At 43.7% G+C, this 27,710-nt stretch overlaps 1 protein-coding gene across 4 annotated transcripts in view; it reads right to left on the bottom strand.

The window, feature by feature from the left end:
• LOC103224854 (AGBL carboxypeptidase 4) overlaps nucleotides 1–27,710 on the bottom strand; it is a 1,478,618-nt gene that overhangs the window by 94,566 nt on the left and 1,356,342 nt on the right. For all 4 annotated transcript variants that reach the window (XM_073007314.1, XM_073007316.1, XM_073007315.1 and 1 more), the window contains exon 9: nucleotides 10,278–10,389. In XM_073007314.1, the coding sequence (XP_072863415.1) occupies nucleotides 10,278–10,389 (112 nt within the window). The remainder of the gene's footprint in view (nucleotides 1–10,277; nucleotides 10,390–27,710) is intronic.

Raw genomic sequence — 27,710 nt, 5'->3', positions numbered from 1 at the left:
TGAAAGTTGCAAGTGCAATGAATTTCTCTGGGATGTTTCAGTGCTGTCTTGCTGGGAAATGATGGGTCAGATAAGGGAGCTACCAAGATTTCCCTAAACACTCATTGAGTGCCTACTAAGTGTTGGACTCTGACAGAAGATGGAGAAACAAGATGAAAAAGACACAATTTTTATGTTTGAGCAGCTCAAAGAATAAACGAGGCAACAGGAAAATGATCACTAAAACACAGCATGATTTGCACCTTAACCAGGGGGTTTACCCAGCTCTGTGGGATGCCTGTAGGAATCCAAACAACTGCCCTCTAGAGAGACTGCATTTTGATCAGTCAACTGCTCAAGAGGTTCTCACTGAACTACCAATGAGCATCTGGCCCTGGTCAGGGCAGCAGGGAGGTGAAGGTAGGTCCTTTGCACTGGAGGGGTTTGCAGAAGAACAAAGAAATGAGGGTTCATTGTGTAACAAAGTATATAGGGAACCCTTGAAGACGATGGACTTGGAGGTGGGTTCTAAAGAGTAAGGAGGATTTTGAGAGTGTCACTTGGCTTGGAACATTTTTTTATCCACTTTACTCAGTGAATTTGTATTTTCACAAGTCTTTTCAGATGTTAATTCCAGGTGTGTATGTGTGTGTGTGTGAGCACGTGACAGTGTCTTGCTCTATTGCCCAGGCTGGAGTGCAATGGTGCGATTATAGCTCATTATAGCCAAGAACTCTTGAGCTCAAGGGATCCTCCTGCTGCTGTCTCATAAGTAGCCAAGATTTAAAGGCCTGCACCACCATACCAAACTAATTCATTTTTTCTTTCTCCTTCCCTCCCTCCCTCCCTCCCTCCCTCCCTCCCTCCCTCCCTCCCTTCCTTCCTTCCTTCCTTCCTTCCTTCCTTCCTTCCTTCCTTCCTTCCTCCCTCCCTCCCTCTTTCTCTCTCACTCTCTCTTTCTTTCTTTCTCTTTCTCTCTTTCCCTCTCTGCCTCTCTATCTTTCTTTTTTGTTGTCTAGAGATGGGGTCTCACTTTGTTGACCAGGCTGGTCTCAAACTCCTGGCCTTAAGCGATCCTCCCACCTTGGCCTATCAAAATGCTGGAATTACAGTCATGCATTTCTGGGTTTTAATGAGTGATTTTCTTCTTTCCTGCCTGCCTTTTCTCCCTCTCTCCTGGGACACATTCATTGAGGGCCTGTCCCCTGTGCTGGGTGTTGGGGATATAAAAATGACTAATGCTAAGGCTAAGACCTTAATAGAGTTACAGTGTATAGTGGAGTATGGGAGCTGGGCTGGGGGACAGTGAGGTAAGTGCTGCAATAGCCAGGTACGTAAAGTCTATTCTCATATACCTGCTACTAAAGGTTATATATATGCATATTATCTATTCTTAACAGAAATTCCAGAAGACGGGCATTGCCATTCCCAATTTACAAATAGGGGAACTGAGGCATAGAGAGTTTAATGGGCTGGACTCAAAAAGAACCTTCTAGAAACTCTACATTTGAAATAATATATATCTAGTCAGTAGTTGAGAGGTATCCGGAGTGTTTTGGGATGAAAAGGTGTTACAAAAATTGAAGGAGACAACCTGCTGGACAGGAATATTACTCAGAAGCATGAAATCCATCTCTACCCTGCTTTCTGCTGGAGTCAAAGTGAAAATCTAGACTTAGAAAAACCATGTCTTTTATAACAGGTGGGAGAAGTTGCCCTTCAGAAAAGTAATGACTTCTCGTAAAATTCCTTAAAGTTTCATAAACCATCTCAAACTGTTGTAGGGAAAACTGTAAAAATTTCATGAATCCAAAGCACCCTGTGTTCTCAGAGCCCCCTGTACAATATCACATTTACTTCAAGTCTTTGTTTCCATATTGAACCTTTCACCCCAGTGGCTATTTACTGATTTCCTGGGGCATGTGGGTAGGAGTGGAAAACTATTTGAGCAGACCTAAGTGTGCAATCCATGGTGCTGGTGTGGGTGCTTTAATCTATCCCTCATGGCACCTCCAGCAGCTGGCTGTTGTCTGAACATTTCAACAGGACATTCCTCTCCATGGCAAGAATCCTTCCTCACCTTTATAAAACACTTTATATTCACATATTTTGGATCTTGCTCTACAACTGGTGAGGTAGGCAGGTCAGAGATTTTTCTTCTCTTTTAGCAGATGGGCACACTGAGGCTTTGGAAACTAATGTTTATGGAGTATCTGCTTTGTACTAAGCACCTTCATTAAGCATCCAATCAGTCTGTCCTTGGCAGCAGCCAAGACTTTTGTGCCTTGTGGAAGTTCTGCCCATCAGTGGATCAAGACCTATACCCAACAGACATCTCTACAATGGCACAGAAAGCTGGAGCCAGAGGGGCTCTTTGGAGACCCATCTTCAACCTCTACAAGGTATAGACAAGGTGGAAAGTAAAGTCCCAGAGAGGGTAAGAGACTCACCTATGAGCACCAAGAAAATGAGTGGTTCAGCCACCCTGGCGGAGGACTTCGTATTCCCAGCCCCATTTATTGCCACACAGTTTCAGCTGCTCCCTGCAGGGAACCTCTGGGATAATCAAGTCAGGAGACATGGGGGTGGAACAAAGGTTTGGGGACCCACAGCCTAGTTCCCAGAGTTGCTAAGGCCTCAGTGACATAGTCTGCAAGTGCCCTAGGGATGTGATTTTTAACAGGGCTGGTTCTGTCTTTTCCTAGGGAGTGATAAACGTCCTACCATAGGGTGTAAAGAATTACCTCACCCAGAATGCCATGGCTATGGTCTCCTGTCCTCCTAGTTTATTTCTGAGTGTGTATGTGGGGTGTATGAGGGGTACCCTTTACCTCTCACCCTCCACAAAGTGGGTTTACTCCTTCCACAAAAAGCATCTCCTCCAGGCCCATGGGCTCGAAAGTCTGTCAGGTATGGACACTCAGGTGCCGTGGTTCCTAGTGAGGAGTTGCCATCTGAGGGCCTTCTAGCCTGGCGACCCAGTGGGACCTCTGCTTCCCCTGAGAACAGACCTCGGTTTAATTGAATGGTGAAACTGTGCTGTGGGTTTTTGTATGTCTCCTTGGTGTAATTATGTAGAACTGCATACTTGTTTATGTGCCTGTTTTTATTTACCATGTTTATGTTTGTATGTCTACGTATTTTCTGTTTGATTTGTGAATGTATGTGTTTTCTGCATATGGCTATGTTGCGTGCGTGCATGTGTGTGTATCTGTGTGTGTATTTTGTGGGTTGGTGTGAATGAGTGCTGGTTCTGTGTGTGTTATTTGACCATGTCACCAGCTGCTCTGTTTGTCAAGTAAATGTGTTATCATTTATTTATTTATTTGACAGAAAGAGAGCAGCTTATCTTAAGGACTGCAGGAGGCAAGAAAAGAAAAGGAAAGGAAAAAAGCCAGCCCCGTGTTGCTCTATTTTAAAAACTGCTCTGCGTTGTTATGGCAGCTAATTTTCCTTAAATGATTTAAGGAAACGGATCTGTCTAAAAGAGCTGCAGCCAAGTTGTTATAGCAACACAGGCAGCAGCTGAGGAGGGCCTTTCTCCTCTAGTAAATGGGGGAAAATCACCTCGGAGTGTAGAAACCTCTCAAAATAGCAACTTTGGGTTCTGAGGGACTCAGGAGGTAAAGGAAAGGGCTGGTGGAAACCTGTTCACCTCCCCAGACACACCCTGGGGGGTTCTTCTTAGCAACAGCCTTTTCACTTGAGTTGGGATCTCATCATTCTTCACCTGGACTATGGCAATAAGCACCTACCTGGTCTCCCTTCTTCCCACGTAGTCTCACCTCCTTTGACCCAGTCTCCACACTGCAGCCTTAGTAATTTTCTAAAGCATGCATTGTTTATTCATCCGTGAATTCATCATTCAACAGAATATTCTCTACAGTGCCGGGTTCTGTGCTAGGTCCTGGGAGTACAGAAAGGTACTGAATGAAATGAATAGGGCATGTTTTTGCACAGCATGCCAGAAAACACTAGCCTTTATTCCAGAAGTAATGCAGGCCCACTGAAAGAATTTAAAGCAGGGAAGACAGACCCAGGTGGATTTAAATTTTAGAATGACTCCAAGATTTCTAGATTGAAGAATCGAGTGGCTGGAAATGTTTTTCATTGATCTCTCTTTCCCTTGCTCCAGCGTCTTTGAGGACTCTCCACTGACTACTCTGATTTTCAAGACTGAGAGAGGATATATGCTGGAATATTCCTAACGAGTGGCACTTTGTTTCATTGCTTTGATTTTTTTTTTAGTTGTGGTATTTAATTCAATTAAAAATCAATTTAAAAGAGGGCCTGAGACCTTGATTTTAGTAAGAAGAGAGCATTGGGCCATAGGAAGAAGCCAAATGCCTTGGGGCAGTGTTCAAACCCATCCATGGGCTTCCTCAGCCTGCACCTCACATGCCCTCTCACAGCTACCTGTTATAAATCCTGCACACCAAGCCCAGAAGCTGAGGTCTTCTACCTCCATTCCATTGCTCAGCTTTTCCTGGAATGCCCTCTCCCCTTTCCCTATAACTTCCCTTCTCTCCAAAGCTCAGCCACCTGATGAAGTATTACTAATCTCCAAAGGGCCAGTACAAATGCAGATTTCTCAAAAAAGCTTCCTTGGATCACCCACCCCCCACCCCCACATGGATTAATCTCTTTCAGCCCCATGTTTCCAAAGCACTGTGTTTACTTAATTATAGCACACCTTCTTGACTGCCTGGAATTAAAATTTCATAAGGGTCTGGCCTTCTCATCAGATTGTAAGCTTCTTGTGACCTGGGACTCTGCCCTATTAATCTCTGTAACCCCAGAGATAGCTCAAGAGTCTTGCAAATGGGAACATTGAAAAATGTGTGCTGCAGTCAATTAACTGAGGATTTTAAAGCAAACATTACTTTGTTATTTAGCTTCATCAAACTCTGGGTGCCCTGACAAGTACATAGCTAGATGCTAGTGGAGTTGCAGATGGATGGTCCTAGGAAGCCCATTCACATATGGGCTTAGCTTTCTAAGATCACTAACTGGATACAGCTGTGAGAGGAGGGTGCTGTCTATGGCCTTGTGGGTGAGTGACTCTGGTTGTGTGGCCGATTGTGTGATGTGAAGTCACTGTCATACTGTGTGGTGTGTGTGCTAGGAGAAAGCCAAACTCCCGTGGATGGGGGTAAGCTCTCGCCTGAAAGGTAATATCATTTCCAGTGCTAATTAGATCTCAGATCTAAAATCAGAATTGGAAGGAGAGGCCTGGATTATAGCACAGTTAGAACTGGCTCCCTGGTCTTTACCACCACTAAAGATATCAAAATGTCTCAGCGCAGCTCCCAAACAAGATATGGTTAGATGGTGAGGACAGGTTAGGGACTGGGAAGACAAGGGATCTGGGATCTGAGTGAGCCCTTGATGGCCATAGAGAGCTAATTTCAATGAGGAGGGGGCGGGGTAAAATGGGGTAGATGCTGAGTCCAGGGCTGAAGCAAGTATGTGAAGATGATCAGAATCCTCTCTCATGGGAATGGGAGTGGGTGATGCCATCTCAGGTTCTATCCCTGGGAGTGTTGGACAATCTCAGCAGGTTGCAGGGAAACCTCTGTCACCAGATCAGAGCCTTCATTAAAGGAGGGCACAGTGATGGTGGCAGTGGGATCAGGGGATATTCTGAGGGAGAAAGAAGATTGGGGAGGGGTCTGTGGTTCAATTCTTCCTTTTATCAGGAAAGTCTTCTAAAACCAAGTCACAGAAGCTCTCGGTTCGCTTCGTCATTTGCTCAGCGTCTGGTGTCCAGTCTCTGCTGGACACCAGAGACCCTGAGATGAGCTAACCAGACCCTTTCCCTGGGGGGACAATCAATCACAACTGGCAAACAGGTGCCAGGCCACAGTATTCACAGGGACCTATCATGGGAGTGGAGCATGAAACACTTTATATCTCAGGTCCAGGGCAGTCCTCCTGGTTAAACACTTTGTTTTCAAGATCATCATTTAATACCCAATGTCCCAAGAGGGGTAAGATTTTAGTGAGCACAGGGCTAGGAAAGCAGCCTTTGAAGTCAATGTCATCACTAATACAAGGACAGTAGGCTCCTGTTGCCAGGTTAGAAGCACACAGAAGGGCTCATTCCAGAAGCCTTCCAGTGCAGGCCAGACATATCACTTCAGGTCTACTGTACACTGAGCACCTCTAAAGATGAATGCATCACTTGGCCCTTACTAACTGTTCCTCCTGGGTTCCCATCTCAGGCAAAGTGCCACACTACTTGACTACCCAAGTGAAAACCACAGGGATCATGCAAGACTCCTTCCCCTCCCATCAGCCACAGTCACCATGTCCCTTAGGTCTCGCTCCTTATTACCGCTAGACTCCTCTTGTTCCTTTTCAACTCCACAGCAGCAAGCTGTAATGGTTTCACAGTCTCTAGTTTGGCACCATCCAAATCTATTTTTCTAACAAGCACCAGAGGGGTCTCTCTGAAATGCAAACCTAATTTGTTAATTCCCTGCTTAAAGTCCTCAGTGGCTGCCTATTCCCATGAAAATAAAGTCCAGATTGCTCCCTGTGTCGCAACTACCCCTTCTGTCTGCCCCTGGTACCAGCCACACTGAATGACTTCCAGTCTCCTGAGTAAGCCACCCACCCTCTCAGGGCAGGTGCACATGCTGTTTCCTCTGCCTGGAAAGTCCTCCCTGGCCTGAGCATCCCTCATGTATCAGCTCAGGTGTTGCCTCCTGGGTTGGGCTCCCACAACCCCTGTGCTTCACTCTATAAATGCATCTAGAGTAACTGTCTGTAAATGTCTGTCTCCACCAGGCTGCGAACTCCTCGGCACCCAGCACAGGGCCTGAAGGAATGACAGTTGATGTTGGAGGGTCTCGCTGATTCTCTGCTTGTTGATTCTATGGGCAGAAGGCAATCTGGACAGTAGGAGTGAGGCTGTGCATTTAGAAACAAGCTCAGAAGTTGTCCTGGCAGTTCAGATAGTTCAGGGTTGAGTGACTATGTATGTGATACTGAAGTTCAGGAGCAGAAATGCACTTAAAGCTGTTAAGGCAGATGCCTCAGGGCACTGCAGTGTTTGCAACTGGGCACAAAGATGTCTGAAGTCAAATGTGAATTTAAATCAGATCCAGGTAATGGTTGTTGAGGGTCTGCTACACACCAGCACTGTGCTAGGTGTTTTTGCATTATTATTATTATTATTATTGTTTTTTGAGACAGAGTCTTGATCTGTCGCTCAGGCTGGAGTACAGTGGCACAATGTTGCACTGCAACCTCTGTCTCCCAGGTTTAGGCAATTCTCCTGCCTCAGCCCCCCGAATAGCTGGGATTACAGGCATGTGCCACCACACCTGGCTAATTTTTTTTTGTGTTTTTAGTAAAGACCGGGTTTTGCCATGTTGGTCAGGCTGGTCTTGAACTCCTGACCTCAGGTGATCCGCCTGCCTTGGCTTCCCAAAGTGCTGGGATTATAGGCATGAGCCACCGCGTGTGGCCTCACATCATTTTTAACTAGAGAGAGTGTATAATTTATCATCCAAATCAGAACAGTTTTGAGAGTGAAAAGAGGACGTTGTTAAAAGATACTCCAGGACAACAGGTATAAACCAGAACTGCCCCAGGAAAGCCAAGACTTATGACCATTCTACGTAGAAGTCATACTTTGTGCTTTTGTTCTTGGTAGCCCCTGACACATCTTATAAATATATATTTATCAGTATTTACTTGTTTAAAGTCTATTTCCCCACTGTATTGCAAGAGTTGGGGTTTTTCTTTTTCACTACTAGAACCTCAGTGCACATAGAAAACCCATATATAAATAAATATTTGTGTAAAGAAGAAAGGAAAAAGTGGAGTAAAAGATTGAGTGAGGAAAGAGAGAGTGGGGAAGAGAGGAAGGAACCAAGGGAGCTGGGATCCTCTTCCAGGCCAGCTTGACTCCTATATTAGTGCTCCACGCCCTTGCTTGAGGCATAAATGAGTAGCCTTTCAGTAAGAAAATTGCTTATACAACTAACTCAGCGCCCAAGATGTACTTACTAAGATCTAACCAGCTGATGATCAATGTATTCATGATGCAAATCATTTCCTAACATCTCTGTAACTCACTCCAGCTGGATCTGTGTTTTGCAGCATGAACGAGCGCCCAGTTGTTTGTGAGTAAATCAATAATTAATGACAGCAATGGCATGCTGAAGCCTTTTCCTCTGTAGCAACCCTAACCTACTTCCCTTGTGTTCCTCCCCCAGGCTGCCCCCAAACTCCCATTTCTCTCTTTGGGGATTTATCTAAATACCACTTTGTTCAATGGTTTCCACTCTGTCACTCTTTCTGGTCCAATGTCATTTTTATGTTTTTTTTTTTGGTTTGTTTTTCACTGTGCCTCACCATCCTACCTGGGAATAATTGTTTTGCATCTATAAGCCATATTGCATTTGGCATAATAGGATTTTCTGTGTTCAATCCAATTTAACTCAACATGCAGTTATTGAATATCTATTATCAGCCAAATCAGGAAAAAAAATGTAGGAGCTTGTTCTCCTTGAGAAGGAAGTATTGCGATTCTATCAGGGAAACTGCAGTCAACACAGAAGCCTGGGAGGGCAGAATTCTGCAGACTACAGATACTTCCTGAGAAAATCAGAAGCAGCTTCTCTCTGCAAGGAAAGCTGATCAGGATGACATTGAGAGGTCAGGGGCAAGTTCGTGTCTGTAAGAACTAGAAGACAGTGGGGTTTCAAAGCTTAGAGAAAGGCAGCAAACCATAATCATTCTATCTCTGCATATGGATTTGGTGAGCACAGTTCACACCTTCTTTTATAGACAAAGAAGGATGAGCTGGGGAAGGAGGCAAATATCCTAGAGTTACGGTTATGCAAGCCGTGACACAAAAGGTATACTGTGAAAGGACCTAGGAAAGCAAAATTCACATAGGAGGACCAAGATAACAGTTGAGTTTCATAGCCAAGAAAATTACATTGCACCTCAGGACTGACTTTTTCATTAATCCCTGCTCTAATATATGCATTTGTTTTGAAGCACAAATGCTTAATCTGATCAATACCTGTGTTGCTCTTTAATTCAGGAAATTTTCACTGGGATCCTCAATGAGGGTAAGCAGAATGGGTTACATTGGTGCATCTCTGAAGTACCCCAACTGTGTGACCTTTGTTGTCTTAGCAATCACCATCTCTCACCTGACAGCAGTCATGGGCCATAAAAATCTGTCACTGAAGTTGGAAGGGACTCAAATGGAATTTCACTAGAATGTCTTCCAACAGTTGAGTTTCCTCTGTGCATCCTTTTGGACTAAAAGTTGAACACTTTTAGTGACACATGACTAAAAGTTGAACACTTTTAGTGACACATGACTAAAAGTTGAACACTTTTAGTAAAGCAAAGCTCACAGCTCACACACACACACTCCATTCTCAAGCAGCTATAGTCATTAAAAAGTTCTATTTCTCTACCTCTTCCCATATCCCCAACCTGAAAAAAAGGTCTGTCCCACCCATTCTGCGATAGCTCTTTAGAGACAGAATACTGTAGTTTGCTTCATTTCTCTAAGCTATGAAACTCTGCTGTCTTCTCCTATTTCTTACAAACAAGAACTTGCCCCAGGGAGCAAACTTGGTGTGGATACCCATTGCTCTATCTGCCTATGTCCCCTTCTTTCTTCTGAAATGGTAGACCCTCTTTTCTGAAAACAGGTACCAACCCACCCTCCAACTCCAACCATGTGGTTCCAGAGAGGCTGCCTTGTCCTTGCATATTCTTTCTCCCAAGCCAGAACTGACTTGCCCAGAAGTGGGCACGTCCTCCCAACTAGGTCAATCACAATCCTTTTGGAATTGGAACTGGAAAATGAGCATAAGTTACTGTAGTGTTGAGAACCTTTGGATGTGACACTCATCAGTCATGTTCCCAATGTGTAGAAGAAGCCAGTTTACAGTCTTCAATTGCATGACATGCCCTTGGTATTCTTCTAATACATTCTCTACTTTGCTTATACTAATTCAAGTTGTATTTCTTTAGCTTGTAACCAAAGATCCTTGACAAATATGGATACACTCCAATATATTTCCTTTAACCCACCAAGCCTCCACAACTGAATCCACTATTTGTAAGAGGTTGCAGGAAAAGAGATTGGGAGAAGGTCCTTGGGTCTGTTGGACTCAGAGAAGAGCAGGCCTAGTGCCTCCCTGGTTTTAGCTACATATTCCTAATTTGCAACTTCTAGTGGACTTTCCCAATACAACGCTTCCCTTTCCCAGATCAAGCCATAGATCAGCAGCTGTGGAGGGCATTCAGTTACTTACTGGGTCGTTGTACATCTGGATGATGAGTTGTTTCACTCCATGCAGGGTAGGGTGGACCCATGGAGAGGGATCCAGCCAGTGACGATTCAGATCAAACCCCATCAGAGAACACCTAGGCAGTACCCAAAGTAAGAGTCAATATAGACAGGACAAGCTGAGCTTCTCACTTGTCAAAATATGCTTAGGAGTAGGAGTAGTGATTATGTCACTTACATAGCATTTATCATTTTCTAGAGACAGTTCTAAGTACTTTATATGAGTTAATCCATTCAGTGCCATCAACAACCCTGTGAGGTCACTACTATTGCAATTCCCACTTTACAGAGGAAGAAACTGAGTCACAGAGAGATTCCAAAGTATTTCTGTGGTGTAGCCTCATGTCAGCATCCATAGACACATGACCCATAGACACATATGCACATCTCCACACTGCAGCTGAGAAAAATGCTCAGGCCAAAACTACTGGTGTTCCCATTATGCCTCTTTGCTCACACCTATAGCTAATCCATTGTCTCTACCTTCAAAATACACCATAACCCAACACCTTTTTACCACTTCCTCTGGTATCACCTTAAGTGTGGGCCAAGGCCCAGAGAATTGTAATCATATTTTACCTGGTCTTCTTGTCTTCTTCTTGTCTCCTCCCACCTCACCTCCCCTGACAGTGTACAGCAGAAGACTGGAGATTTCCAGAAATTTTAGACTTGGACTTGGATTCAAGTTCTCCAGTTACATAGGGTTATGTTCTTTCCATTCCTTTGCTGAGCCTGAGAGCCAGTTGCATGTGTGGATTTGAGGAGACCAGGACATAAGCCTTCTGTTTTCAAATGTCTCTTTCCTCAATGCCCCTGGAGGGACTGGGAGAACCCCATTTCTTATCACTATGCTACTTTTGTCTCAGTGAGAACCAGAGGAGAATAATGTGGAAACTTCCAGGAACATCCTTTTGCTCCACATTCAGATTTTCACTAGCGTCTTGCCTAGCCTCTCTGGCAAGTCCATCCCTCGTGAGTGTGGGATAATGCCCCCAGGGTATGCAGAGGAGATATCACTGAGTTCAGGTCCCCTGCTCTGCTGATGGTGTACTATGTGACCCTGGGCAAGTCCCTTGTTCTCTCAAGGCCTAAATTTCCCCCAGCTACAAGTAGAGAAGGAGCTTCCACAAATGGACCACAAGCTTTTCAAGAACCTCTTTCATCATGGACTGCACTCTTCCTACCCCACATCCTCAGTGGAGAGGAGCGCACAAAGAAATGTTCTCTGTGTTCCAGGATTTCCATAAGAGCAGTGATGCCTAGATATCAACCATTCTCTGTGCTTTAAACAGAGGGGATCACTGATGCTCACCTTCTAGGCCAGCAAGTTACCTCCTGACCTTGAACTTGCAAAGGGGTCCCGTTTTCATTTGCCATTACAACGTGAGCATTTTTCTTTGTTAGTAAACTCTTTGTAACTAGCATTGTAATAGTGTTATAATATGACATATTATCCCATTATATGAACCCCCATAATTCATTTAGCCATTTCCCCACTGTGGCACATTTATTTTGTTTTCAATGCTGCACTATTTTCAAAATGCACTGATGAATACTCTGATCCCTAAAGTTTTCTCCACATTTCAGAATTTTTTTCTTAGAACAGTTTCCAGAAGTCGAATTGCTTGATAAGAGGATTGACTGACTATAAAATCACTATTACAAATGAAAAATGGTCCTCAACATAGAAAGCAAAAAAGAAAAAAAGTAACATCACCTTCCTGTCACTCAAATATAACTCCTGTTAGCCTTTGATGTAGTTCCTGCCATCTTTTCTTTCTGAGCTTATAGTGGTAAGTGCAGCAGTAGTTAACATTTAAGAAGTGCTTACTATGTGACTTTACACGAATTATCTCATTTCATTTTCGCTTTTATCTCATACAAGCCCTGTATTACCATTTTACAGAGGAGAAAACAAAGGCTTAGAAAATGTAAATAACTTTCTCTAAGGTCACTGAGCTACTATGTAATGGAGTTAGAATTTGAGCTCAGGTTAACCTGATTCTCAGAGTCCAAAATCTTACCAATTGCTCTCCTTACTCTGCTCTCCCCGGACTACACTAGATTGTCTTTCAGAAAGGAAACATTCATTGCTGTGACTAGTGCCTTGATCTACAGACATATGCATGCAGTTCTTAAATATTCTTATCTGAAGTATTGCTACTCATGAAAGTGATTAAGGACAGACAGAGAGCGCCTCACAGCCACACTCATCTGAAACCTGCTCAGGGTAATTTGGCCAGCATATGGAGGAGCAGGCTTCAAACCCAGGACTGTCCAGCTTTAATGTCTATGTTCTTCCAGGGAACAAACAGTTTAAGCAAGCTGTCTGCTTTTGAGAATGTATGAGTAAATTAAGGAGGAGAGACTGGTTTAGGGAACAAGGATGAGGCAAGAGTTAAATATAGCAATTCATCACAGTTTTATTAAGAACCTTCTACACACCAAGCTCCATGGTAGTGTTGCTGGGATAGAGTGATTGATAAGAGATGTTCTCTAACCTCAAGAAATGTATAATCCAGCAGGAGGAAGAAGATAAGCTTACAGGTTTATATCGATTTATAATGCAGGATAATATTGTGAGTATTAAATGAGCTAATGCACAGGTTTTGGTACATAATAGTAACTCAAAAATGCTGTATTGTTGTTTTTATTGTACTGTATTATTATTTTATGCTATGTCCTATGTGAATGGCATGGACTAATAGTTTCACAGTCCATAGGATGCTGGAATGGGCAGCAGTGGTCAGGGATGACCTCTTCTCTTCCTTGAGTCTGGAATTAGGCAGATCTGAGTTCAAATCCATGCGCTGTTCCCTCCCAAGTGTAGGAGGCATTTGTTCATGTTCTTTGGGGAATGCTCAGCATCTAACACTGTTACTAGATGGGGGATTGGGTGGGGTGAGTTTGCTCCTCATCATTACAAGATGAGGCCGTGATTGTGCCCTATCTCCCTGCCTGGAAGCCAGCCAGATTCTACCTCTTTGTTCCCCGGCAGCCATGGCAGCAATAGGAAATCCGGGCTCAGGCACCAGCCACTCCTGCCCAGGACGTAAACTTGGGACTGGGTGATGTGAGGCAGCAGGGAGTGCTGTGCAGCAGTGCTACTGTGGAACAGAGGCAGAGTATTCTGACTCTTCAGAGCTGCTCAGTTAATTGCTCTGGTTTTCAAGTCTGGCTACCAGTTTTTACGTGATTCTGTAAGCCCCTTCGTATAAATTCCCTTTTTGCTTAAGTGGCTAGAGTCAGTCCTTGTTAACTTTAGCTGAAGGCATCCCTAATCAGACGGCCCTATGAAATAATTCATGGAAATTTCTGGCATGCCCCTATATTGTCCACTTCCCAATGACTGCTCAACAAACAGAGGGAATCATTGGTCTGGCTGCTGTGCTTACAGAGCTTTTCCAGCCCTCACTGAGCATCTAAATATTTAGAAAGGTATATTACCCTTGCCAACAGGACGTAATCATAAAACAACTGTATTCTTAGACGTGCTTACTTATGTGCCTCTCCTCTGCCCCCAAATAGGAATGTCCTCAGCACTGTCTTGGGCAGGTCACCAGCTTGCTCTAGGACACCTCTATGACCTAAAACTCACTACCTTTCCAGTTAGCTTATCTCATTCTTGAATCTTCCATTAGAAAATTCTTTTTTCCTTTTTAGCTGAATGTGTCTCCCAGTCACTTCCTCCATCCTTCTCAGTCTTGCCCCATGGAGTTGCACAGAACAACAGGGTTATACTGCGGGGACCAGCGGCTTTGGGACTTACAGTTATGTTTAAGTTCTGGCTGTGTTCCTTACCAGCTGTGTGATCGTTTTTAAATTTCTTTTTTTGAAATGCACCTCTAGGCTTCTGTTTTATCATAGGTATAAAGAGGATAACCACTCTGACTTTCTGGATTGCATACATGAACATACGTGTCTGTAAGTGGACCAGCAGAATTATCAGAAAAACATAAACATTGAACAAATGATAGCCATCGATGACAGTGAAGTGGTGATAATGGTAGCACTGCTGCAATTGTCTAAACTTAAATATCAGCTCCTCCAGGAAGTAGAGGAGGACGTTCACTCCCTGCACATGAGGGGTAGGTGCTTTTCCTCTGCTCCCATAGCATCTGTTGCTCCCCCAGCAAAGTGGCTACAGCACAAGATGTGGCAATTATTGAGTCCGCTTCACCATTGGACCATGAATTCCTCAAGAGCTAGGACGCTATCTTATTCATGTTGGTATTCCTGTGCCTGACAAAGAGCCTGGATCATGGCAGACGTCAAAGAAGTAGTTGTTGAACAAACATTTCATTCTTCCTAAGCATTTTCCTGTCTCATATGATATAGTTCTCACAACCATTCAGTCACATGATAAACCTCAATTTTCTATGGGGAGTGCTGAGGGCCAGAAAAGGTAAGCCATTCTTTCGAGGCTACATAACATGTACTCTAAAGGGCCCAGACTGGAACTCAGGTGTCCTATCCCTGGACCTCATAATCTCCCCACTTGGCTATGCTGCTTCCAGGAAACCTCTTTGATTCAAAAAAGAACTTCAAAACTGAAGGAAAAGTGTTAGAGGTCAGAGGTCCTGAAAGGTTAACTCCTAGATCCAGCCTGCCAATAAAAATAGAATGTAACTGGTGATTCAAAGGCATCTTCAATCCTCAGGGAATCTAGAGCTTTTTAGAAGCTAAAGCATTTGTGATATTCTTCAGTGAGTGGTACCTGCATGGGCATGTTTTGAGCTGATTTTAAACGAATGCTTCTAATGACACTCAATCTATCCATAGGTTAAGTATTTACTGAACAAAACATCTTAGTAAAGATGCAGGATCCCTGGTTAGGAGCCTGGGGTACAGGTTCCACCTCCAATGTCTATGTCATCTTGGAAAAGTCACCTCCCCTCCCTAGGCTCTATGCACTTATTTGTAAAATGAAATGCTATACTTTACTCACAGAGATCTCTTTCAGCTCTCTCAGTATATGATTCTAAAGCATCAATAACTGGGCTTTTTACTCCCAGAGTAAGGGACTTTGGAGGAAGCATATATTTCCAATTAAGTTAAAATTCAAAGAAAACAAAATATTCTAAGTAAAGTGTTGATAGAATTTTAAAATGAAACACCAACTAATCAAGGATGACCAATATCTTAACATTAATTGCATGCATTGCTCAACATTTGAGATGTGTGGGACACAAATGGGAGTTTGCCAAGAGTCAGGGCATGAGAGAGCATTCCAGGCAAAGAGTATAGCATGTGCAAAGTTAGGGAAGCAAGAATGGTCAACAATTATGCATATTTTTAACAGGCTGCTAGTATGTTCTGCTTGTGTCCCTAACTGACTATATGCACAAGAGGCCAAGGCTGGTACACGCTCTTTCTCTTTACTGGTTTCAGGACCAAAAAGCAGCTGCCTAAAGACAGAGGAATGCATAAGATGGCCTCCAGATGCCAAGCTCTCACTCCTATGATTGCCAGTTTAGGGTCACTGAATGCAAAATCCTGGGTCCCTGCCCTGTGTCTCTGTCTCCTTGGTGCTCTTGTATTCTGTTATTTGTTTTTAAGATGAAATTTTTGCATAAGCTCAAAATCAAGACCTACGTTCTGACAAGAATAGGGCTATTTATGGTACCAGTGCGAAATAATCTTTCACATTAGGACCATTCTAGAAAATGCAAATACATGGAGGCCAAATTTACATATGACTGCATAATACATAATGTCTTTATTTTGAGTTGGAGATACTCTTAAGTATCTTTTCTTTCTTCCTCTAATCTGTGAATTCCATGAGGGCAGGGATAATGTCTGAGTTATCTTTCCCACCCCCACTCCAACACTGTCTACTATAAACCCAGGTGCAGAGAAGATTCAATACATTTATTGGATGAAAGAATGAGTGAACAGATTAACAAAAGCATGGATGAACACCTTGCAGGTTTGCAAACATGGGTTAGATAGTTACTTTCAGATATATTTTGAAAAGTAAGCACCTACTAAATACTAGACTCATCCACAATAATCAAATGAGATAGGTATTATTAATCCACATTTGATAAATAAGGAAATAAAATCCAAGAAAGATTTGATCTTGAGAGGGTCACTTGACAACTAGTAAGATATAGACCTGGAATTTGAACCCAGGTCTTGTTGATGGCAGGATTGTTCACAGTCACCTTTGAGGTCCCCCAGCCATCTGTGAGTCTGTGTGATTTATAAAAGAGACACTAAGCTACTCATTTGTCTGATTTTCTTATCCTGTTCTCTTTCTCGTTTGCCCAATGGCAGAGATATAATGGTTCCAGAGAATGTTATTCAAATGGCAAATAAATAGCTCCATCTTATGAAGGACATCATGCCTTATCCCTGTTCGCAGTAATGACAGCTAGAATGAGAGCAATGATTTCATTCCCCTCCTTATGATTTCCTTTTCATCTCCTCTGAAGAAGGGTAGAGAAAAAGGCAGCTTGGCGGCTCCTGATCAATCTTGCCCTGAGCACGGCGAGGCTGCTCTAAGGAGCAGTAGCATTGACAAGCAGAGATGTATGAGGTATGCCTGCAATTATCCCCCAAACACAGCAGTTTTTCAGCATTACCAATGAGCTGGATTGGATTAGGTATATTTGCACCAAAAGCAAAATAAATATTGCTTTATTTAATGCCACTAAAAGGGTGGGATTCAATTGCCCTTGGCCTGAGGCACCTTCCAGCTCTATTGATTGGCCCGTGTCAGAATGCCAGATAATCTGTCATCAACAGCCCCTGAAAAATGCTTAGCATGTGGGTTGGGCTCTGCTGTTGTGTAGATGGAGGATGGCAGGCAGTGCCCTTTGTCCCAAACACAAGGGATAATCATAACACCTCCACTTTCCATCACCACCACCAAGATATTTAAAGCATTCTCCTCACATCCCTTCTTAGATCATCATGACGAGGAGATGTCTGTGACCAGGACTGTGAAGACTGAGAGGAGGGTGGATAAGAACATAGGCTTCAAAGGCAGAAGGCTTGGGTTTGAGTCCCAGTTCTGCCATCTAGTAGCTTTGTGACCTAGGACAAATTCATCTGTTTGCTTAAAGACCTGAAAGTGCCGAGAGGGCAGCAACTGAATCTATTTCATTTGTCACTGGGTCTTCAGTGCTAGCACAGTGTCTCGTACACAGCTGACTCTCAGTTGAACTGTATAAATAGAGGCTCAGAAGTGGTAATTTGACCATGGTCCAGCAAGGACAAGTGACAGAGGCAGAGCTTAAACCCAGTCTGCCCAACTCTAAAGCCTATGTTCTTAGCCACCATTATACTTTGTCTTTGCAGTCCTAGGAGTCAGGTAAGAGCCTAATAGAGGGACTATCCCACATGTGCAGTGAGAGGTAGATGCAACATCTATAGTTTTTAAATGGTAAATCTAAGTTTCAAATGAGGGACTAACATAAAATGTACCTTTATGCAAATTGACGAAAGGTGCTGCCCCCTACCACCCAGGGTAATAAGTTGCAATCAGGTGCCGTTTCTCGGTGGGTAAAGTATAGAATAATGCCACTTGGTTTGGCCAGACTTTGGATTGAGAGCAGAGTCATAGCCCATAGGCCCCATTGACCCATTGACCACTGAACATTTGTACAGTGCACAAACTGCACATCCATATGGAGCAGCCTTGGATGTGTCCAAGGTTTATAGCAAAGCTAAGATGAGCACTTAGTTTTTCTTCTTCTAAGGTTCATTCAGCAAGGTCTTTACCCTATAATGGTAGCCTTTTTGGCAAGGTGGCATGATTGGGGTCAGGGGTGTTCAGATGACATCTGGAAAAAGGATTATCTCCAACCCTAAGAAATTCTTCCTAGTGGGTAAGGACAGACTTTAGAGTGCCTTCTCCCTTCCCCTACAGAGCATATACTCCAGGGATTCATCTTGTCTCCTGCAACAAACTTGTTGCTGTTGAACCCAGCAACAAACACTGGGTTCAGGTGGATTTCCAGCATTGCAACTTAAATCTAATTCTTAGAGTCAGTGACCAACTGGAAGGACCTGAGATTTCATAAAACCCAATCCCCACATTTCAAAGACGGGGAGTCTGAGGCCAAGAGGGCAGAAAGGGTCTGCCAAGGTCACACAGCTATTCAGGGGTAGAATGCGAAGTCCATTCCAGAACCAAAGGATTATTTTTCTCTCTGTAAGAACAATGATAAGGAGTTTACTCCTTTTTGAAAGGTCTGAGGGAGGACATTTTCTGAAGGAATACACTGGCCCTTGAGGCTAAAAATTCACCATTTCAGTTTCTTAAGTGAAAAACAACAGAGGAAACAAAAAAGGGGGCATAAAAGTCTTTTATGTCTTCACAAGACCTGGGTGCTAGCAAGGCTCTCACCTACCTGCACCAAGCCTGAGAATGGCTCTGAGTCAAGTGTGGGCTCTGGAGCCACACGGCCTGGATAAAACCCTGGCTTGGCCAACACATTGTATCTTTGTGGCTGAACCTCTCTGTGCCTTAGCTCTAACTGAAAGTGGGAATTTTGTCTACCTTAGAGGGTTGTTTTGAGGGCGAAATGAAATCATATAGGTAAAATGCCCAGGACACCATCTAGATTGAGATAAGTGCTACACATGTTAACTGTTCTTGTGGTTTGCTCTTGGTATGATGTTCAGGATCCTTCACAATCTGGTCCCCAGTTATTCCTACACTTCTTACACTATGATGTCAATCTGTACCCCATGCAAGGGTAGCACATGATAGGGCCTGTGAGCCAATAACAAAAAGGTGCCCCCTCTGTGGGTTGATGCATTTCCGCCAAGTCTCAAGGCTTGTCAAGCCTGTGCTGCACTCCACCCTCCACCTGCCCTCTTAGCTGGCTCTTTTGTGTGGTGCCCAGACTTTACCCTATGTAGGATGCAGCCTGGACCACATGCAACAACCACACCAGAGTACCTGGCATTCCTCAAGGATCTCCACTCACTCACTCAGGGCTCAAGCAGCAAGACTCAAAGGGCTCTGGGTCAAATCTCTGGGTGTCATTCCTGGAACTCCTACTATTAAAGGCAGTACTTGGGCAAATGACTTAACCTCTCTTTGAGTGTCAGTTTCCTTATCTGCAATATGAGGGTAATACAAGACTTATCTTGTAGGTTCATGAGGTTGTCGGGAGGAAATCCCCATTGTTTTCAATGCCAATGGTAACTTTCAGTCCTCAGGAATGAAAAGAATGGGTCTTCTTCTCCATTCCCTTGTTTTCTCTTCCCAAGGAAGGAGATGGAACTTATCTGAATGGTCAGCTCCAGAAAAGAAGCAGAGCTGGTTTGGGCCTAGCCCCTCCTAGCATGTGTTTTTGGGATCTGGAATTCTGAAGGGTGTATTCTGGTCTTCTCTCTGCCACATGGTGCGCTTTCTAGGAAGCTTCTTGCCTCCTTTTCTCCTTGTGTCTGATGGGAAAGTTGAATTTTGAAGTGAAGTAAAGGAGGCAAGTTTGGCCACAGATATAGACGATGCCTTCCAGGTCCTGCTTTTATCAATAATACAGCTAATATTTTGACTCCTATTTTTTTGATCCCTGTATCTCCTTCTAAATTGTAGGAATAGGATGACAGTAGGAGCAGGAGTATGATTAATTATCACTCCAAATCTCTAGTGGAAGTACTACATATAAAACACTTAGAATAGTGTCTGGCAGCTATATGCTTTCAATTAATATTTTGTATTATATTACTGTGTTGTTATTTATTATAATTATTCCTTTGGTTTGGAACATGCTGCCATTCTCTTCCTCTGGCCAACTCCCACTCACCCTTCAAGATTCATCTCACACAGCCCTTCCTTCAGACATTTTCTCTGACTTGCCCTATCCCAACCCTTTGCCTGGGTTAAGAGGTGCCTCCTCAGTGACTTCACAACCTGGGAATCCCTGGGCTTCCCTCCATCAGCACAGTTATCTCTTCTCTGGACTGTGAACTCCTTAAGGGCAGCACAGGGGCCAAGCCCACCTCATATTCCCCAGTGCATGGTACAAAATATGTGCTTGGGGATGGGTTGGTGGGTTGGGAGGGCAGGAGAGGGAAAAAAGAAGACAGGGAAGAAACAGTTAAAAGTCTTCTCAAGTGGAAGCGGAGTGCCAGCAAAAGCACAGATGTGAACAAGAGCAGGCTGGTTTAAGACAATGGAAAGAGCCCAGGAAGGCAAGAGGAACAGATGGGAGTGGATGCAGGAAGGGGCAAGGTGGACAGTGGGAGAGGAAGCTGAAAAGAAAGTTTGAGGCCATTGTGCGGGCACTGAATACCAGGCTAAAGAGCTCTGGTTCTTTCTGAGGGTCAATGGGGAGCCGCCGAACGAATTCTACATAAAGAACTGGCACTATTCAAGGAGTGGTTTAGGAACTAGGACCAGAAATGATGAAGTTCTTGATTCTATCAGATTGTTTTGCTCCTCCAGACTCCCTAGCCACTAATTTTGGGTTACTGTCTCCTCAGAGGCCTGTCTTCACTGTAGAATCAATTATTAAGATCAACTTGCTATCAACTCTAACTTTGAACTGCTATTCAGCTGCTTGCAGGGACAGAGATGAGGAGCTGCCTCCACAGACATCTAGCCATCTGGCCTTTTCCGTGGAACCTGGCTGGGAAGCTCATTTGAATAATTGGTTTTGGCGGTGTGTACTTGTGGGTTAGACACCTGATTACACTGCCAGCCCCAGTGTCCTTTCAGCCTCCACAGAAACATCACTCAGGTTACATAAAGCAGGAGAGAGTCTCTGGGAGGTAAGGGTCTGTCTGGCCCCTGCTGTCACTCTGGCTTTATCTGAACTAACTGTATGGCTCACTCACTGTGTGACCTTGAGCAAGTTACTTAGCCTCTCTGTGGCTTGGTTTCCTTTTTGCTTCAAGAAGGAGAGTGATTCCTGCCCTGCCTACACCACAGGCTTCTTGTAAGGATCTAAGGGAAGATGGGGGAGTTGTAGCTTAGCAGAAAAGCAAGTGGAAAAATTTAAAGATTTAGGCTGAGGAGAGCTCAATGTCAGACAGCAATGTGTGCATGTGGGCTGTATCAGAAGCGTGGTCCCCAGAATGAGGCTTCTGATGACCCTGTTCTATTCCTTCTCCATGAATTAATTAGTTCTATGAACTTGAAGGGGGTACCTAATCTACCTGTGTCTCAGTTTCCTCATCTGTAAAATGAGAATAATGATGCATTTGTTCTAAGGATTAAATGAAACAACAAATGCAAAATGCCTAAAATAGTGCCAGGTTCAGAAAGCTCAATAGATGTTAGCTGTCATCATCACTATTATCATTATAATGATGTCCTTCAGTCCTTGACACCCTGCCTCAAAGACAGACAATGACAAACATCTGGAACACGTTCAGAGGACAGCAGGAAGGACAGAGAGGGTAATGGATTTCAGATTACGTATGAAAAGTTGGAAGGCTTTGGGGATGTTTGGCCTGGAGCAGTAGTAGGATTGAGTGGGGAGTGGGGAAGGGTGGGAACACATGATCTTCAAATGGCTGAAGGCTACCATGTGAAAGATGGGCTGGCCTTGAATAATCCTTCAGAGGGCAGAGGCAGAACTTACATGCTGGCAGCTTCAGCCTGAAAACAAAGTGCTCTCTAACAGTCAGAGGTGGCATCAGCACGGCATGATGCCTTAGAAGGGAGGGAACAGTCTGTGCCTAGAGGTGGGCAAGCAGAGGGGGCATGGCCTGGATAGGGCACTGGGCTTAATGTTTCTCATGATGCTGTGATAAGGCACCCAGCAGGGAAATGTGACTGGGGCACGGACGGAGGCTAAGAGTGAGGAGGGGCTGGCAGATCTCTCAACAGGGCAATACTTGCTGTGGATCTTTGTTTTCTGTTTCTATGTTGATGAAAAAAATAGGCAGTTTTTATGCTATTACAGAACAAATAGAACATTGATATGTATTTATATTTTATATGGCTGATTTTAGGTTCTGTTCTATTTTTGGATAGTTTGAAATGTTTCTTCCTCTAGATTTTGAGGTGGGAGAGGTAGGTAGACCAGTTGTAATGTGTGTGTGTGTGTGTGTGTGTGTGTGTGTGTGTGTGTGTGTGCGGTGTGTGCTGGAAATACCTTCCCTGGTGGTTTACCCTCTGCTATGGTTCATGATGTTTTGTTCTGTAAATCTCTATCTCCCTTTTATGTCTGGTGAACTCATATATCATCCATCCATCAAAAACCCTCCTTCATCACTATCAGTCAGAAGGAAGTACTCTCTGCTTCAAGATACAGTGTATCCAGAGGTTAAAACTGGAGCAGCCTAGGCTCAGCAACTAGGGCAAGTTCCGTGGTACTTATGTGCTTCAACCTCCCCCTCTACTTGAAGTAGGAGCATCACACTACCTCCATCACAGGGCTGCTGTGAGTATTAAATGAAACGATATACAAAATGTGCAGTGAGGAGCCACTTACATATTAGCTCCTCTTGTATCTCTCAGCATCTACTGCATCACACCCATATTTCTAGTGGAAACGCTGGGCTTCTTATTGGCAAGAACTGCCTCTGATTTCCTTCTGCTTCCCCAAGGCCCAGCACAGGGCCTGACACCCAGCAGGCCCTCAACAAACCTTAGTTAAATTGGATTTACTGCACTGGAGCATCCTTTGCTACATAAGGATTGCCAAGGCCAAGATCCATAATGATGGAGAGAGTCTGCAGATCATACAGCCTCCATTTCCACCATGGGGTCTGCAGTTCTGTGCTATAACGCAGAATCATTTCTGTACCACCCATAGAGGCCTGTTCCTCCCCACCCCACCTCCACACTCCCAAGAAATACTGAGATTTTCCGAAGATGAGAAATTTCACAGCATCCTGCTATCTTTTGGGTAACTGCGTATTTTATGATGACTAATAGGCAATTACTATGGTAATATTGCAATTCAGCATGTGTGAGGTTTGGGAAATGAGAAATTATGGGTAACTACTTTGGACTCATTTCTATGGTAACAAAAAGTAATTGTCATTAAATACCAGTTATTCTGAGGCTGTACCTGGTAATTATAGATTTTTATGCCCAGAAACATAAATAAAACCAATAAATTTATTCAAAGGTCTATGACTGTTTACTTATACGTGGCTCTATGGAATACACAATGACAAGCACCTAATTAAGAAATGCAAACCCAACACAGGGTTTCATACTGTTGTACGGAGATGGAAAGTCTGTTTTTCAAATGCAGGCAACCTGTGCATTACCCATGGTCAGAAAGCGCAGCGGGGTATAGGTGGGGGTGGGGGCTCTCTCCTCTGCAAAAGGACTGACAAGGAAGTAGCTGGAAGAGAGAGTGTGCAAATGCTGCAGTATGTATTGTGGGCATGCTTTCTGTAAGACATTGAGAATTACCAACCGATTCTATACTGGTTCAGCCCATCATCCCCCAACTCCAGTTGCCTTCCAACTAGGAGCCGCTTGCAGCTTCTTGGCTCTGTAATACCCGAAGTTACAATATTCATCCCTCAAGACTCCTAGGTCCCAGATCCTTCCAGAGCTCTCTGAAAATATTCCCATTGTAATGTCAGTAACCATGCCACTGTTTTTTATAACACGGTGGTAAAATACACATAACATAAAACTTAACATCGTAACCATTTTTAAGTGTAGGGTTCAATGGCATTAAATACATTCATAATGTGCTACCATCACCACCATCCATCTCCAAAATTCTTTTTAACTTGTAAAATCGAAACCCTATGCCCATTAAATAGTAACTCTCCATTCTCTCCATCCTCCCAGCCCCTGGTAACCACCATTCTGCTTTCTGTCTATATGAATTTGACCACTTGAAGAACGTCATATAAGTGGAATCATACAGTCTTTGTCTTTTGATGAGTGGCTTATTACATTAGCATAACGTCCTCAAGTTTCATTCATGCTGTAGCCATCCCATTCTTGATAGAGCCTCTCCCCCGTGCTTCTACTAAATGATGGAAGGTGCCTTTCATCCCACTTCCCTCTTCCTAGAGAGTAGCAGGGAAACAGGCCAGGGGAGAGAAGTGTCTTGTCCAAGGACAAATAAGAACGCTCAGGAGAGTAGTGAAAATTAGAGCCTCAGTTCTCCACTTCTGCCTATAGCTTATAGAGCAAAGGCAATGTGTGGGAGTGTGGAGAGTCCCTGGATGCACCCTATGACCTTGAACATGGCTCTTCACCTTCTCAGCCTGTTTCCCCATGGCTTAAATGGATACAGTAAAAACTGGCTTTCCTTTTTTGGTTGCTGTTGTATGATGAAATGTGGTTTTGTAAGTGCCTATTGCTCCATGCAATAACTAAGCATGGCTGAGAATCCAGTTTGTTAAATTATAACAGCAACTCATCAGGTTAAAGCATAGCAGTATTCCTGTCACAACAACATACAGTTAAAACAACTGGGCCAGGAGGCCATGCAGATGAAGGTAACGGGTTGGGGGCTGACTGCATCTGGCCCTAGTTACTCTACATGGGGCACTGTAGCTTTGTGCCATCACACAATCACTAAACACTATTGTTTAGTTCATTTGTTCATTCTGGAAACATATATGTGAACTTCAGGTCAGTGACTAGAAAAATAAAATATATTTCAAGAGCCCATTTGCCAGGTACTGGGGATACAGAGAACAAGGTAAACAAAGTCCTGACTTCATGGAGTTTACAGTCTAAGGTGAAGACAATCATTAAACAAATAGTCACATAAAAAAACACATAATTACAAATTAGGGCAAGAGCCATAAAGGGAGAGTATAGGGTGCTATGAAAGAGTGTAATGGGAGACCCACTGTATATTGCAAGCCCTGGAAAAGCCTTTCTGTGAAGTGGTGTTAAACCTAAGACCTGAAATGAAAAGAAGGCCATTGTAATCGGAGTGCAGTAAGTAAGACAGAGTGTATAGTTGCTCTGTGCTTTTACTGTATAAGGTAACTGTTATCCATTGTTATATCATCCAACACAATTGTTAAAGATAGGTACCATAGTGTATACTACAGTTGCCATATATTGTTGCTATAAACTTTAGTATAGGCTCCATATACTCTTACTGTAAACCCATAGTCTGGTATCATATACAGTAGTCTAGTTAGAAAATGGTGCTGTTCTTTAACATAAAGAGCTTGATCTATCACGGTATAGTGGCCATCCATTGCTATTAAATTCTAGAGTGTACCTTCTCTAGTTCACTATAAATGCCATAGAATAGGTACTTGTATTATTAAATCTAAACTTAGCTGATGAAATCTGGGAAATCTCCCTGACCAACCTTCCTAGATTGGATTATATGCTTCTTTAATGTGGAGGAGTGAGGAGGAGGAAGAGAAGGAGGAAAAAATATTTATTTATAACTTACAGTGTGCTTAGCACTGTGCTTTAAATGCATTATCTCACAAAAGCCTCATAACTCTATAGCATCTCCATTTACAGATGAGAAAAATGAAGCTTAATGAGGCCATGTAATTTACCCAGGGTCATACAGCAGGTAGGTGGCAGAGCAGAATTTAAATCTGACCTGACACCCAAGTCCATTTTCTCAACCACTGACCTTTACTCCTTCCAAGCTCCTGCCTTCCCATCTCACATTGCAGGGAACTGGCGTGTTGAACCATCTCTCTAGCCAGCAGAGTGAGGTGCCTCAGGGCAGGCCTGTCTTTAGTTCTCCTCCCAGGGTCTGGCAGGCCTGGTGCTGGCTACAGAGAGAGTGTGGGACTGCAGAGAGGAGCAGGGCTAGATCAGGCACACCTGCATCCCTGCCCACTCCTCACAGGCCACAGACCTCAGGGGGATGACTTAACTTCTCTGAGGCTTGAGAGTCTGCACCTCCAGAGGGAGATGTTGAGAGAATGAAAGCAAACGAGCATGAGAGAGAGGCAAAGACCTGGCCACCTGTCTTCCAACATGTTTCCAGCAATTTGATCAGTTCCTGGGAAGTCTGGCTCTCTTTACTGCACTAGAATTCTGAGAACCAACCAACCAACCTTCCTTCCTTGCTTGCTTGCTTCCTTCCTTCCTTCCTTCCTTCTTTCCTTCCTTCCTTCCTTCCTTCCTTCCTTCCTTCCTTCCTTCCTTCCTTCCTTCCTTCCTTCTTCCCTCCCTCCCTCCCTTCTTTGCCTCCTTCCCTCTCTTCCTCCCCACTCGCCACCTTTCCTCCTGTACTCAAGCTAGATTGAGTAGATTGTTATTATTTGAATTTAGAAAAACTTTAACAAAGTTCCTCCATCACAGAATTATGAGGATTAAATGAGATTAGTGTGTGAGTGCTTCACAAGCCATTGGATTGGCAAGTAGAATTCTTGGAGTGGCATTTCCCAAAATGTGTTTCAGAAACCCTAACACTGGTTACAGGGAGGATGTGGACCCCTCTCACTTATCTTCGGGAAACACTGAGTACTACTTCCCCTCTTAGATTCCCTATGTTTATAAGCATATTCAAAATTCTGAAAAGTCATATTATAAAAGAACACATTTAACTTTGCTTAACTCTGTGTTTCCTAAACTTATCTGAACTCTGAATTTTTCCCTCCATACTGCCTTGCCAAGTCTTGCCAAACCGTAGAAGTATTGCTCTAGAGAGTAGTGTGGCTGGTCTAGGGGACCTCTAAGGCACCTTGAAGTTCTCAATTATGAGCCTTAATTTTTTAAAAAATTTTCTCTAAAGCTTTAAGTAGTGAATTCTCATGATTAATCGGCTCTTTGTTGTACAGTTTTAGCAATAGCATTAATGTTTGTGGTTAGAGTTGCTCTCCAACTCTCATAATGAGAATCACATATTCTCACTAGGAGAATGTTGGGGGTTGAAGCTTCAGTGTAAAACCATTTCTGAGGGGTGGAAATCTTTTATCATGGAGTCCCTAAATCACAAAATCTGGGGCTTGAACACATGTAGAAGGCATCTAGCCCTCATCACCATCTCAGTGTCCATCTAAAGCCCTGAGAGGGGAGGCATTTTGGCCAAGGTCACTGACCTCCTTCAAGCTAGTCCTTCCTGAGACAGCAGATGATGACATAAATAAATGTGTGGAGAGAAGTATTGACCTCTCTCTGACCACTGCTCTTGTAATTAAACAGAAACATTAACATAAATCAAATGGTCTTTCTACCACTATTATTGCTAACAGTACACTCTGTCCATGGAAGGTGGAAAAGCATCGCTCTCAGGCCTGCAACAAGCCACAAAACTTGTGAATGCTAATGAACCATCACTTCAGCCAATTAAGAGTGGAAGCAAAACTGTCTTTAATGAAGGCTTCAGGCATCTCATGGGCTCTCTCTAATTCACACCCAGGAGTACCCCTCTGGACCCAGTTGCCATGCTCTTGGAAAGCAGTAAACCAACTCTGTGTAAAACAAGCCTGACTCGCTGTCAGGAGATCTGGTTCTGGTCTGAGTTAGGCCACGGACTGAGTAGGTACTGTTTCATCTCTGGGACTCAGTTTCTTC

The sequence above is a fragment of the Chlorocebus sabaeus genome, chromosome 20 (assembly GCF_047675955.1).
Source record: "Chlorocebus sabaeus isolate Y175 chromosome 20, mChlSab1.0.hap1, whole genome shotgun sequence".
NCBI lineage: Eukaryota > Metazoa > Chordata > Mammalia > Primates > Cercopithecidae > Chlorocebus > Chlorocebus sabaeus.
Note: the sequence above shows the minus strand (reverse complement) of the source record. Positions and strands in the feature narration are given on the sequence as shown.